General features: G+C 35.0%; 1 protein-coding gene across 6 annotated transcripts; it reads left to right on the top strand.

The window, feature by feature from the left end:
• Window positions 1–1,511: 1,511 nt before the first annotated feature.
• LOC110314689 (vomeronasal type-2 receptor 116-like) lies at window positions 1,512–11,343 on the top strand. Of its 6 annotated transcripts, XM_021188927.1 has the most exons (7): window positions 1,512–1,717; window positions 3,594–3,870; window positions 4,156–4,959; window positions 5,807–6,031; window positions 7,089–7,212; window positions 8,378–9,269; window positions 11,319–11,343. In XM_021188927.1, the coding sequence occupies exons 1-7, from the start codon at window positions 1,512–1,514 to the stop codon at window positions 11,341–11,343; spliced, it is 2,553 nt and encodes an 850-aa protein (XP_021044586.1). The 6 variants fall into 6 exon arrangements, with proteins under 6 accessions (XP_021044586.1, XP_021044587.1, XP_021044590.1 ...); XM_021188928.1 differs by lacking the exon at window positions 11,319–11,343 and having other exon boundaries at window positions 5,807–6,030; window positions 7,082–7,212; window positions 8,378–9,282; XM_021188931.1 differs by lacking the exon at window positions 11,319–11,343 and having other exon boundaries at window positions 8,378–9,282.
• The last annotated feature ends 2,655 nt before the right edge of the window (window positions 11,344–13,998 follow it).

Genomic DNA, 13,998 nt, shown 5'->3' with positions numbered 1-13,998 from the left:
GTAGTCTTGATATGATGAGTATGGTATGGAGCCCAGTCCAAGGCTCATGTTCAGCAAATAACTTCCAAAACACTGCCAGAGCCCTGGATAGTAGTTCAATAGCAGTCACAATGGATTGAAGAGTCAGCTCCCATGCACATTCCTAGTTCATTTGACATGGTATTACCATCTAGTATACAAAAACTGTAGGATATCACAACAAGACACTCAATTTATCAAGACCCCAACTATAGGTATGCAAAAGTACTGAAAAAATTTAGACTGAAAAACTCATAATTCAACAAATGTATGAAACAATTGTGTATTCATAGTAACTAAGATAGTACAATAGCCTCCATTGCAAGATTTTATTATAAGCCAGTGACATACCAACCATTCCAAAAATGGAGTGAAAGACTCCACTTACCTCAGTGTGGATATTATAGCAGAAATATAAGGTAGTTCAAAAAATTACAAATCAAATTTAATGCTCCATCTGTGTCACTCACTGTAATCTAACCAAGTCACATAAATTAGCTTAACAGACATACATTTGTGTTGTTGCAATGTAATCCAAGACAGCACTATTTCAAAACAAATACCAACTAAACATGAACGAAAAATACAAGGTATATACTAACATTAGCAATAAAATTCTCTCTCATAAATGACACCTAAATTCTTTCCTTTGAGCATCATATATGAAATTGTTCTCAAACTTCTTAATGAGGTGTGAACAAACATCAAGCAAAGAAATGTTTCACCAAATGGCACTGTCTACCAGGCACTGATTATCAGGCAAGAGATCAGCATAATAACTCAGTGAATGTCTGGAAAGGTACTGATATTACACAGGTTGGGTGTTGAATCCTTATAATTCCAGGCATTTTTGGATTTTGCATAATGACATATTCTCAAAATGACAGGAATAACAGGAAATTTGAGGAGATTTTGTAAACATGACTAGCATACAATAGTACATGAACAACACAGAGAAAGTTCAACTCCTGTCTCCATGTTTCATGTGAGACTGCCCTTCCCTACACTAGATGATGGAAGACATAATGTTCCATGATTAAACTTAAAGTTTGAATGATACGTAACATTTACGACCTTCTCAACTCTTGTCTTATCACGGAAGTACTGATGAAATCCATTGTTTTCATACATATGGCTGTTGACACATGGTCTGTTCCAAGGTGTACAGGAGAAGATTGTCCCTGGGATTTATGCAGTACACATAAATGAAATCATGCCACCTGGGTATGGAAACGATGATGTCCAAAACATGTTTTCAGAGATGTGTTGATCAAAAATTTTCAGACCTCAGATGTAGAGCTTGAGGCCAGAATTTTCCCTATGTATCCAGGGAGCATTACATAGGATAAGTGGAAAGGAACTGTTGAATATGATTAAGTGGATCTCCAGACAGCAGTAGCCTTAAAACAGACACATAGGTGTAAATATGTGTGTGATATTTGTCTCCATAAGAAACGGATTTCACAACTGCTCCATCTTAGGTTCTAGTACACATGAAGAAAATGTGTGCTTTAACTATTTCACTTTTGCTTCTGAAGTTTTCTCTCATCTTGTGCTGTTTGACAGATCCCGTTTGCTTTTGGAGGATAAAAAATAGTGAATATAATGATAGAGATTTGCAAAGTGAGTGTGGTTTTTACCTTTCGACAAGGAAGATACCTGTTGAGGACGATTTTTATAATGCAGAGTTAGATTTTAGGTAAGTCATTAACTTTATTTCCTGTGTCAGTGTCAATAATTAGAAATATTTAGCTGTGTACACAAACTGTGGGTTCTGTCCTGTTCATCCCTCTGTAACTTTAGGAACCACTGAAAATTAATTATTACATCAATCACTATTTTAATACTTTCAAATGTGTCACAGTTTAGTTTAGTTTTAATATATTGATCTCCAGTTCACAATGCTGTACAATGAGATAGTCTGGATTCTGTGAAATGTTATCATTTGTGGCTGTAGTTTATGAGCGAAGTAGTGTTGAAATCACTCAGCTTAGGCTAGTCAATGTGCCTGGGACTTCTTTCTTTCACAAGCCAAGGTTTCCTGTGCTTTTATGCCTCTGACTCTCATTCCATCTCTTATTTAATTTTCATGTCTTTGGGATTAAAGAATACATTTTTCTATTGGTAGCCACAGTGCACTGTACACCTTGATAGTGATGGTTGTTTCACATTCTTCTTCTTCTGTATTAGGTGAGTAGGAATTTTATTTCTGATATATTCTGCATTTTCCTACACCTCATTGGAAAAGTAGTGGAAATTGTCATTGGTGACAATTTTATAAACCATAATAAGTTTTAAAATTATAAATATATGAAATGTGTCATACACTTTTATGGATTAGAAGAAAAACTTAGCGCCCAACACTCAATTGAAAAATGCAAATTTCAGCACTAGAGCATGTTTGGTGTTTTTATTCCTGATGAGAGGTAAGAGCTAACAGTAACAGATGAACTGCCAATCGTGCCTGGCAGATGAACACATTTCATATGCAGAGAAGATCTCTGTGCTCAGATATCATTTAAAGGATCTCAAAGAATTAGGAAGACGGAGGTGTTAAAAGAAATCTGATAACTTTTTTTTACAAAATTGACATAGTAACAACACACTAAAAAGTTAACATTATTAACTTTAAATTATTATTCTTTTTGATGGTATTAATAGTTGAAAATATTAAAAGCGGGTTCTACAAACATCATGGAAATATTATTCATAATTTTCTTACTGTGAATGAAATTAGCATTTTCTTAATGTTTAGCTTCAAGAGTTTTTGCTATTTGGAGATATGTAAAATATTCGTATTGATTAAATAATTTCTCTCCTAGAAACACTGATAATCTTTTTTAGGTAAACTCATTGTTACACAATCTACACAGTTATATAATGTGTTTTGAGAACTCTTGCATTATGCCAGGTGGTATCATATAAGGGCTTTTGAATGTATCCCTTAATGATTCACTTTTTAAATTTTTGTGCTGCTTTACTATGTTTAATTCCCAAAGAATTTTTTGTATGGTTTGAAAACATTTAGTACTCAATATTAGACATAAGATCCTCAGTAATGAATAGTATTAAATACACATTAATGATATTTTTAGGTACAAAAGGATATGAATATAAAAGTTGAATGAAATTTAGATGTGTTATTTGATTCTCAAAATAATTAATATTATTAAGATGTTTCATGGATAAATTGCACTTAAATAATAAAAAAATTAAGGAGAATCTGTTATGTACTTCATATGTGGTTTAAGTCATGCTTTTTCATGTATCTGTGGAATTATAACTCCAAGGTTATTTTATAGCAGTCTTACTCAATAGGAGTGTAATCTATTTCAAGGATGGCATTGAGAGATAAAACAAACTTTATTGATTTTCATGAATACCAAATTTATCATATAATAGTGCCTCATGTCTATGAATTCTTAAATTGTGTTCAGTTCTAAAGATCTCTAATATATGAGGCTAATTTCAAGATATTTAGACGGAAATTTAGCATGTCTCATACAACAAACTTTACTGCAATGAAATTTTATATTTAAAACACCTCCCTTAATCATCACTATGCCTTGTTTTAGAATACCAGCAAGTGAATACGAGTTTGTTCTGGTAATGTTTTTTGCTATTGATGAGATCAACAAGAATCCTGATCTTTTACCAAACGTGTCTTTGATGTTCTCTCTCATTGCTGGTGACTGTCAAAATTCACTGGGAATTCTGGATATACTATATACAAATGACGATAAGTTTTATGTTAATTATGTCTGTGAAGTAGATGATTCATGTGGAATAGACCTTACAGGACCATTATGGAAAACATCCTTAAAACTGGCAATTAATTCTTGGACACCAAAGGTAAGATTGTGTGACACTGAATGAGTTAACAGCATTAAATTCCATTTACAGGTGCCTACAAGAAAAGTTGGTCAGCATGCATTTATGAGTGTGCTGCCACACACATACACACATTCTATTAGTCTAGAATCTAATAGGAATAATACATGATATTTATAGTATATTCTTACTATCCTTAAAAGGAGTTCTGAAAGGTGAGTAGCATTACTTTTATATGTAATTCCAAACATCCTAATAATCATATTCCTCATGTGGATGTTTCATCCTCTCTTCTACATCCTTTAGNTTTTCTTTGGACCATTTAATCCTAACCTGAGTGACCATGACCGTTTTCCCAATGTCCATCAGGTAGCCACCAAGGACACATATTTATCCCATGGCATGGTCTCCTTGATGCTTCATTTTAGATGGACTTGGATAGGACTGGTTGTCTCAGATGATGACCAGGGTATTCAGCTTCACTCAGATTTAAGAGAAGAAAGCCAAAGGCATGGTATTTGTTTAGCTTTTGTGAATGTGATCCCAGAAACCATGAAGATATACATGACAAGGGGTAACATATATGATAAACAAATTATGACATCTTCAGCAAAGGTTGTTATCATTTATGGTGAAATGAACTCTACACTAGAAATTAGTTTTAGAAGATGGTTAGATTTAGGTGCTCAGAGGATCTGGATCACAACCTCACAATGGGATGTCATCACAAATAAAAAAGATTTCAGCCTTGATCTCTTCCATGGTACTGTAACTTTTGCACACCACAAAGGTGAGATTGATAAACTTAGGGATTTTATGCAAACAATGAACACTTCCAAATACCCAATAAACATTTCTGAGTCAGTACTGGGGTGGAATTATTTTAATTGTTCAGTCTCTAAGAACAGCATTAAAATGGATTATTTCACATTCAAAAACACATTGGAATGGACAGCACTGCACAAATGTGACATGGCCCTGAGTGATGAAGGTTACAATTTGTATAATGCTGTTTATGCTGCGGCCCACACCTATCACGAACACATTCTTCAAGAAGTAGAGTCTCAAGAAATGGCAGAAGACAAAAGAGACTACACTGAATGTCAGCAGGTAAAGTTTCTTACATTTCATTATGCTTAGATGTATCAATGTGATCTTTTAAATGGACCCAAAGAAACAACTGAACATTTGTTAGAGATTATTCTCTCAGTGGAACTATTCGCACACGGCAAACCTACCTAATGAATCTTTTACGTAGATGAATATCATGCCAAAGATAACATTTAATAGGAGACAAAACATTTTTTATGAGTATCAGTTAGTTAGTTTTTTGAAAAGATGTCTCAACATTTCACCAAAAGAGTTCAAAATTTAAAATAATATCCAAGAGCTTCATCAGAAAATTCTTAAGTGATGAATGGACTAGAATACTTTTCTAAAGAATAATTTCTCAAAACTTAATACATGTGCTGTGTTTAATATTCATTTAAATTAACAATTTACAAAAAAATAAATGATTAAGGTTGTACATTTTATTGAGTTTATGTTTGTTTAATGTGTATACTGCATGTACATGAAAGACCCAGAAATATTTTTTATTTTCACAATTTCCATACATTTAGACTTCCCCTTCATTTCCGCATACATGGCTTCATTTATTAAAATGTATTTTTGACAAACTTCACACACACACACACACACACACACACACATACACACACACAAACACATACCATGTTACTTGTTATCTGTTAATCATTTTTTCTAGCACATTTTATCATCAAATATTAATATGAAATATATACAATTTCAATTATCAATGAGCTATATTGTATTTTACTACATGGGATTATTTCAATACAAATGTTTTTTCTGAAAGTTATTAAGAAATTAAGGGAAATTATCAATTTTGCATTCCCTTTATTGATATACATATGTATGCATGCATCTCTTTTAGGTGGCTCCCTTGCTGAAAACGAGGGTATTTACTAACCCTGTTGGAGAACTGGTGAACATGACGCATAGGGAATATCAGTGTGCAGAGTATGTCATTTTCATTATTTGGAATTTTCCACAAGGCCTTGGATTAAAAGTGAAAATAGGAAGCTATGTTCCTTGTGTCCCACGGAGTCAACAACTTCATATATCTGAAGATTTGGAATGGGCCACAGGAGGAACATCAGTGGGTACACCACATTTTTTTTTTCAGGATATCTAAAATTTAAAATATCAGGCACTGAAGTAATAGCTTTGTGGTTAAGACCAATTGCTACTCTTGCAAAAGACCATTCACAAATGTTGCAATCACCAAAATCTCTCAACTTAATGTAAATCTGGTCATAATTGTATCAAAGGCCTCTGGAGTCCATGTTCAATAGCACCCACATGCCTATTCACCCACAATACAGGAATACTACATATAAAGCATGGAATTTTTCTGATTCTGTATGAATATATTTATAGCCTGATTAAAAATAGCATGTATTCATTAACATAAATCTATCTCTAGATTCAAGGTTTTTACTTTTTATATATATGTATTTTGTATTTTTTTATTTATTTACATTTCAAATATTATTCCATTTCCTGGTTTCTTCTCTTCTGTGGAGGGTTGCCTTATCTGACATCAGTAGGCGGGGAGTCCCCTGGTCCTCTGAAGGCTTGATGTCCCAGCATAGGGGAATGCTAGGGTAGTGAAGCAGGAGTGAGTGGGAGGGGGGGCTCTCTCATAGAATCAGTAGAAATAGGGGAAGGGATGGTGGTTCAAGGTTTTCTTTTACACTTAGGAAAACTTTATTAATTTTTATGAGAGTCTTATATAACATATTTTGGTCATATTCATTAAACAACTCTTCCTTGACTTACCCTACCTTTTTCCATACACCTCAGTACACTTTTTTAAATTTACAAATCATGAGAGAACCACTGATGCCACATAAATATTCCTTTTGCATTAATCAGTTTAGAAAGGAAAAATTTTAAATTGCTACAACCTGAATGTTACATATATAATATTACATGATGTAGCAAATATTGTGTGACATTTAGTGCATTGCAGGGTAATACAAATAATAATGTGGCTGAAATTTATAAGTTATACTGGTTATCAGAGGAATATGTATAGCCATATCTATTAATGTCCCATATATCAATCTATGCATTATTATTCATATGATGCATACATGAACTACACAAGCACACTCACACACACATTATATAATGTCTATGCATTGCCTCAGGTACCCTCCTCCATGTGCAGTGTGACATGTACTGCTGGATTCAGGAAAATTTATCAGAAAGAAAGAGCAGACTGCTGCTTTGATTGTGTTCAGTGCCCAGAAAATGAGGTTACCAATGAAACAGGTACATGCTTGCATGCAAAAGAAAAACTGCTGAACTAGTGTACCTTCTCTTTCCAAACTAGAAATATGATATGGCCTAGATGCAAACTGAAGACTTAAAATCTCCATGTGTCAGACCTTAATTAGTTAAATAATGTCAACTTCTTTTGGACTCAGCAAATAACTTGCAATATCTTCCTCAAACAAGGCGTTTCTCTCACAACATGCTGGTTACTCATTTTATATTACATAGAAAATGCTTAGAGGGACATATATGTGTAACGATTTTTAAAAGTAATATTTTAGGTATAATATATGCATGTGTTTATTTTTCTTTGATTCGTTGTACAAAGAAACTTGACTACCTGATCAGTCTATAATCTTAGCCTCCATCACCCAACTTAGTCCCTGACAAAGACCAGATGCTCAGAGTAACAGTTGTAGTTTAACGAAATATATTTTAAGCGCTTAGATGGCTTAAAGAGTTAAGCGTTTCCTGTCAAAGAGTTAGAACAAGAGTGAAAATTTCCAGAATGCAACAAGAGTTGTGATAGTGCTTATCATCAATCACCGCCTAGCTAAGGAAAGAGGGATGAATGTGAACATCCATTACCTTCATGCCATGTAAGTTGGAATGTGTAGCTGTGATGAAAGAAACTGTACCACAACGAGAGGGACATACATATGTCTATGAGGCATACAGCTCCAAGCATGAAAAAAATGCCTTTATGTAAACTGTATTTGCATGAGGAATTGTGTGTTCTGGTTCCTATGTGTAAATAGAGACAAAGGGGCCCAAACAAAGCAAGCAAAGCAAACAAAGTACATAATGCATTTCATCAACTGACATCAATAACGATGTTTGCACACTGCGCTTGTCTGTGAATAGTGAATTTATAGGTTGAGGAATTAAATAATCTGAGATTATGCATATTATTATTCATCATATTTTTTCATTTCGTAAATAATTTTTTTATGTTCCATTCCCTAGGATGGTGATCTGTTCCACCACAATGCATAGGTTAATAGAGAACAGTCTTAGGTTAGTGGTTCCTAGAGCAATAAGGAATGGAACAGATGCTCAAAACCAAATTATTTATTGATATATCCTCTGAATAATACAAATCCCCAATTATTAACTATGTAACTATGATATCTTAAAAGGGTTTATTGTTGTTTGCCAGCAGATATGGAACAGTGTGTGAGATGTCCAGATGATAAATATGCCAACTTAGAGCAAACCCATTGCCTCCAAAGAGCTGTGTCATTTCTGGCTTATGAAGATCCATTGGGGATGGCTCTAGGATGCATGGCACTGTCCTTCTCAGCTATCACAATTCTAGTACTAGTCACTTTTGTGAAGTACAAGGATACTCCCATTGTGAAGGCCAATAACCGCATTGTCAGCTACATCCTGATCATCTCTCTAGTCTTCTGCTTTCTCTGCTCATTGCTCTTCATTGGACATCCCAACCAGGTCAACTGCATCCTGCAGCAGACCACATTTGGAGTATTTTTCACTGTGGCTGTTTCTACAGTGTTGGCCAAAACAATAACTGTGGTCATGGCTTTCAAGCTCACTACTCCGGGAAGAAGGATGAGAGGGATGATGATGACAGGGGCACCTAAGTTGGTCATTCCCATTTGTACCCTAATCCAACTTGTTCTCTGTGGAATCTGGTTGTTAACATCTCCTCCCTTTATTGACAGAGATATACAGTCTGAACATGGGAAGACTGTCATTCTTTGCAACAAAGGCTCTGTCATTGCCTTCCACTTAGTCCTGGGATACTTGGGTTCCTTGGCTCTGGGGAGCTTCACTGTAGCTTTCCTGGCTAGGAACCTTCCTGACAGATTCAATGAAGCCAAGTTCCTAACTTTCAGCATGCTGGTGTTCTGCAGTGTCTGGATCACCTTCCTCCCAGTCTACCACAGCACCAGGGGGAAGGTCATGGTGGTTGTGGAGGTCTTTTCCATCTTGGCTTCTAGTGCAGGGTTGCTAGGGTGTATCTTTGTCCCAAAGTGTTATGTTATTTTAGTTAGACCAGACTCAAATTTTATACAGAAATACAAAGATAAATTGCTTTATTGAAACGTTCATAGTATGAAAATGTTAGATGATATTCAACATATCTTTTTCTTTGTCCTAAAAAAGTAGTGCTTAATCATATAAACATTTTTAGTAACATACAAATTTGAACTTACAAACAGGATAGCACTTTCCATTGTTATACTAATTACCACAGTTTGGTGGAAAATGGTTTTATTCATAAGTAAACAAACCTGAGTATGTTGAGATCTGGGAATCTCAATTGATGAATGGATACCATCATTTTCACCTGTGGTTTTTGTGTGTAAGCCATGTACTTAATTAATGATTAATATATGGTGACCCTACTGAATGTAGACAGTAGCACCTCTAAGAAAGTTTTTCTAGGAGGTATATGAAAGAAGACTGTAGATAGGATGGACATGAAGCCAGTAATCAGAATTATTCCATGGACTTTGACTGAGTTCCTGCATCCATGTTCTTGTCTTGGCTTCTTTCAATTAACTGTGACCAAGGTACATAAAGAAATAACACTTTCCCATATATTCCTTTTGACCATGGTGTTTTGTTATAGCAACAAATCTAAGACATTAGCAAACTGGTAAATTTCATTGGTTGGGATTTGGAATATCACAATTAGCGATTCAATAAAGTTATGATTTGAAAAGAGAAACAAGATTGAATGTTATTAGCTTATTGGGCTTAGCTATAGCACTGCATATTGTTGAAGGCCAACACAGAAGCCCGGGATATTGGAAAAATTTACCATGTTCTATGAAGATATTCATAATATCAGATAACATACTACTAAGTGTATAGTATATTTAAAAGAGTTTGGGGTTCAGATTGTGCCTGGTATATAAGGCTCTTGAACTTTAAGTGAAAACACACCATTTTATTATGCGATGTACATGTTTCATTCGGTGAGGAAAATTGGTAGTGAAAATAATGTAATACAAATACCTATATCACATTTAGGTCAGTGAAGTTTGTGAACATATATCACTCTAAATGAAGAATCTCACTATAAGTTTGTTAAAATATTAGTAACTATAGATTATTCAGTTTAATATTACACACACAAATGACACATAAAAACACATACACATTACTATTTCTGAATATCAGTTGTTGAAGGACAGTGTGAATTTTTTCTCAGAGTATTGTTTGTTGCTTTCTTTTTAACTGTTATTTGGTAGCTTATTTTTGAGAGTGTATTTTAATTGTTTTTTCTTTATATTTCCCGATTCCAACACACCACTTGTAACCCTGAACTTCTAAAATGCACATGACTCTTGTATCATTAATTATTACTTAGTGAATCTATGTATTTGTATATACATATACATTTGAAATATAAACTGTAGATCATGTAAAACTACATACATTCATGTTCTGATTGCTCATTATTTGTTACTACATGGCTAATCTTTGTTCCCTTCTCTTGCAATGACAACCTGTCTCATTCCCATATTTACAGTTCCCTGTAAATGACTGTGTAGACTATAAGCTTTGTGACCTTTCTTCCTTTTATACTAGCATGCATACTATGGTGATCCTTCCTCTGACTGTATCTTTGAGCCATATTCATATGACTTTTTGGTCTACCCATTCCCTTTCTAGAATATTTGTATTCCCAGTCAATTCCCTCAATCTTTGACTCTCAAGATCTTTCCCACCATCTTCTTCATGTTTCTGTGTAACTTGGATGAGGGAAAATTTTGCAAAAGGTTACAGTCATCTTAATTCCCTTTACCTTTTCCTCTGGAAGCATATAGTGTAATTTCTAGCAACTTGAATTCTAATCATTAGAGTTAAAACTTCTAGATGGGGACCAGCACAAATTTTCCATATTTGATGACATAAGTAAGGTTTGTCTTTAGGACTATCTTCTTATTACCGGTTTATATAGAACAAAAACAGCACTCAGGGTTCAGGAATCTGTATGGAAAAACATGCCAAAAAGTATAAGTGGCAGAGGTATTGGGTGACTTCAACAAAAGAGTATCATTAAGACACAAAAGGACTGATAATCATATGACCTCAAAGAGATTTCTCAGCATTCATAGGATCTGTACATTATCAAGTCATACAGTATCCTAGTATTAACAAGGAGACATGAACAACTGCAAACACATTATAAATTTAGAATACATGGCAATTTCTGTAAAGGAACATTCTTTTGTTATCATGAACTTAAAATATGATTATCATTGATGTACTCTATATTCATGTTACATCACTGGAAAAAAAATTGAGGAAAGAAAACAAAAATATCTTTAACCAAAGACTTGGTAGTACCAGGAGATACATTAAAGGATCACTACACTTGAGATATACAACATGTAATCTCCATTTTTTGCCTGCTGTCACACTTTCCTAGCTATGAGGTAATAAGTGTGTTGGTCTGGTGGAATTCTGTGTTGAATACCTTTATGGAGAATTTGTACTTGTTACCAAGCACATCCTCAGCAAAGGTCAACTTTTGATGAACTTTTACAGGGGGCACATGTATTTTCAAATCCTTCACTTATTTGTTAAGGTCTTTTTCATCGAAGTTATTTTTTTACATTTAATTTAATTTTTTACCTTTAATCTCTTCTTTGTGAACTGAACATCATGTACCTGCCTCTCACAGGTTCATTTGGTAAGACACATGCAAAATATTGTGCTGGTTAGTTTTTATCACCTTGATACAAGTTAGAGTCACTTGAGAGGAGGGAATGAAAACATGGCTTTAGGCTGTTTCCTTGATTACTGATCAATGTAGCAGAACCCATCCCAATGTGGGCAGTGCTAACCTTAGCCTGTCAGCCCTGGGCAGTATAGAAAATCATGCTGGGCAAGCCAGCAATTTGTATTCCTCCATGTTCTCCTTTAGTTCCTACCTAGGTTTTCTCTATGCCAGACTACACCCATGAAGCCAAAGGAACCCTAAAATTCCTTTTTTTTTTTTTTTTTTTTTTTTTTTTTAGTGTTTTAGCACAGCAACAGAAACCAAGCTGTAACTTTTTGCCAAATTCGATACCAATCAAAGAGTGAATCTTAGGCACAAAACAATATGGTTGAAGTGTTTTCTTAAGTAATTTCTTTTTAATAACAACATAATAATCCAGCCAGGCATGGTGATACATGACATTAATTTGCTCAATTGGAAGGCAGAGACAATAAGAGATGTTCTGACTTTCAGAAAATGAAGACAAAGTCAGGGTCTGTAATCCTAGATCTCCCATGGTATTTATTAGCATCTTTACCTTTAATATGAATAGAAATATTTTCGAATGTTTCGTGTTTGGGGTTGGAGATATAGTTTGGAAATTAAGGGAATTTGGTTACGAGGCTCACAACTGCCTCTGAATCCAGTTATTTTGTTTACATTGCCCTCTGTTATCCTCATGCACTCATGGACATGAGTCTCTCCACATCACATACATGATTTACATTAAATGGGCAAAAACTTGATCTTGATTTAGTTTTGGTAATTAATATTTGTCTAGAAAATCATTCATGTCATTTAGATTTTCCAGTTTTATAGAATCTAGGCTTTCGAAGTAAGACCTAATGGTTCTTTGAACTTCTTCCGTGTCCATTGTTATGTCTCTTTTCATTTCTGAATTTAATAATTTTGGCACTGTCTCTCTGCCCTTCTGTCAGTTTGGCTAAGGGTTTGTCTATCTTGTTGATTTTCTCAAAGAAACAGCTCTTGGTTTCATTGATTTTTTTGTATTGCACTCTTTGTTTCTAATTGTTTTATCATAGCCTTGATTTTTATTACTTTCTTCTACCTACTCCTCTTGGGTGTGTTTCCTTTTTTTTCCCTAGGTCTTTCAGGTATACTATTAAATTATTAGTAGGAGAACTCTCCAACTTCTTTTTTTGTTTTTTTTTTAATTATTTTATTAGATATTTTCTTCATTTACATTTCAAATGCCATCCCAAAAGTCCCCTATACCCTCCCCCCACCCTGCTCCCCTACTCACTCACTCCCACTTCTTGGCCCTGGTGTTCCCCTGTATGGGGCATATAAAGTGTGCAAGATCAAGGGGCCTCTCTTTCCAATGATGGCCGACTAGGCCACCTTCTGCTACATATGCAGCTAGAGACACGAGCTCTGGGGGTCTGATTAGTTCATATTGTTGTTCCAACTATAGTGTTGCAGACCCCTTTAGCTCCTTGGGTAATTTCTCTAGCTCCTCCATTGGGGGCCCTGTGTTCCTTCCTATAGATGACTGTGAGCATCCACATCTGTATTTGCCAGGCACTNGCATAGCCTCACAGGGGACAGCTATATCAGGGTGCTTTCAGCAAAATCTTGCTGGCATATACAATAGTGTCTGCGTTTGGTGGCTGATTATGGGATAGACCACAGGGTGGGGCAGTCTCTGGATGGTCCATCCTTTCAACTTAGCTTCAAACTTTGTCTCTGCAATTCCTTCCATGGGTATTTTATTCCCTATTTTAGGGAGGAATGAAGTATCCACGTGTTAGTCTTCCTTCTTGATTTTCTTGTGTTTTGGAAATTGTATCTTGGGTATTCTAGGTTTCTGGGCTAATATCCACATATCAATGAGTGCATATCAACTGACTTCTCTTGTGATTCAGTTACCTTACTCAGGATGATATCCTCCCGATACATCCATTTGCCTAAGAATTTCCTAAATTCATTGTTTTTAAAGCTGAGTAGTACTCCATTGTGAAAATGTACCACATTTCTGTATCCATTCCTCTGTCGAGGGACATCTGGGTTCTTTCCAGCTT

The sequence above is a fragment of the Mus pahari genome, unplaced genomic scaffold, assembly GCF_900095145.1.
Source record: "Mus pahari unplaced genomic scaffold, PAHARI_EIJ_v1.1 scaffold_11690_1, whole genome shotgun sequence".
Classification (NCBI taxonomy): domain Eukaryota; kingdom Metazoa; phylum Chordata; class Mammalia; order Rodentia; family Muridae; genus Mus; species Mus pahari.
The sequence above is the reverse complement of the archived record's forward strand: the minus strand, read 5'-3'. Positions and strand labels throughout refer to the sequence as shown.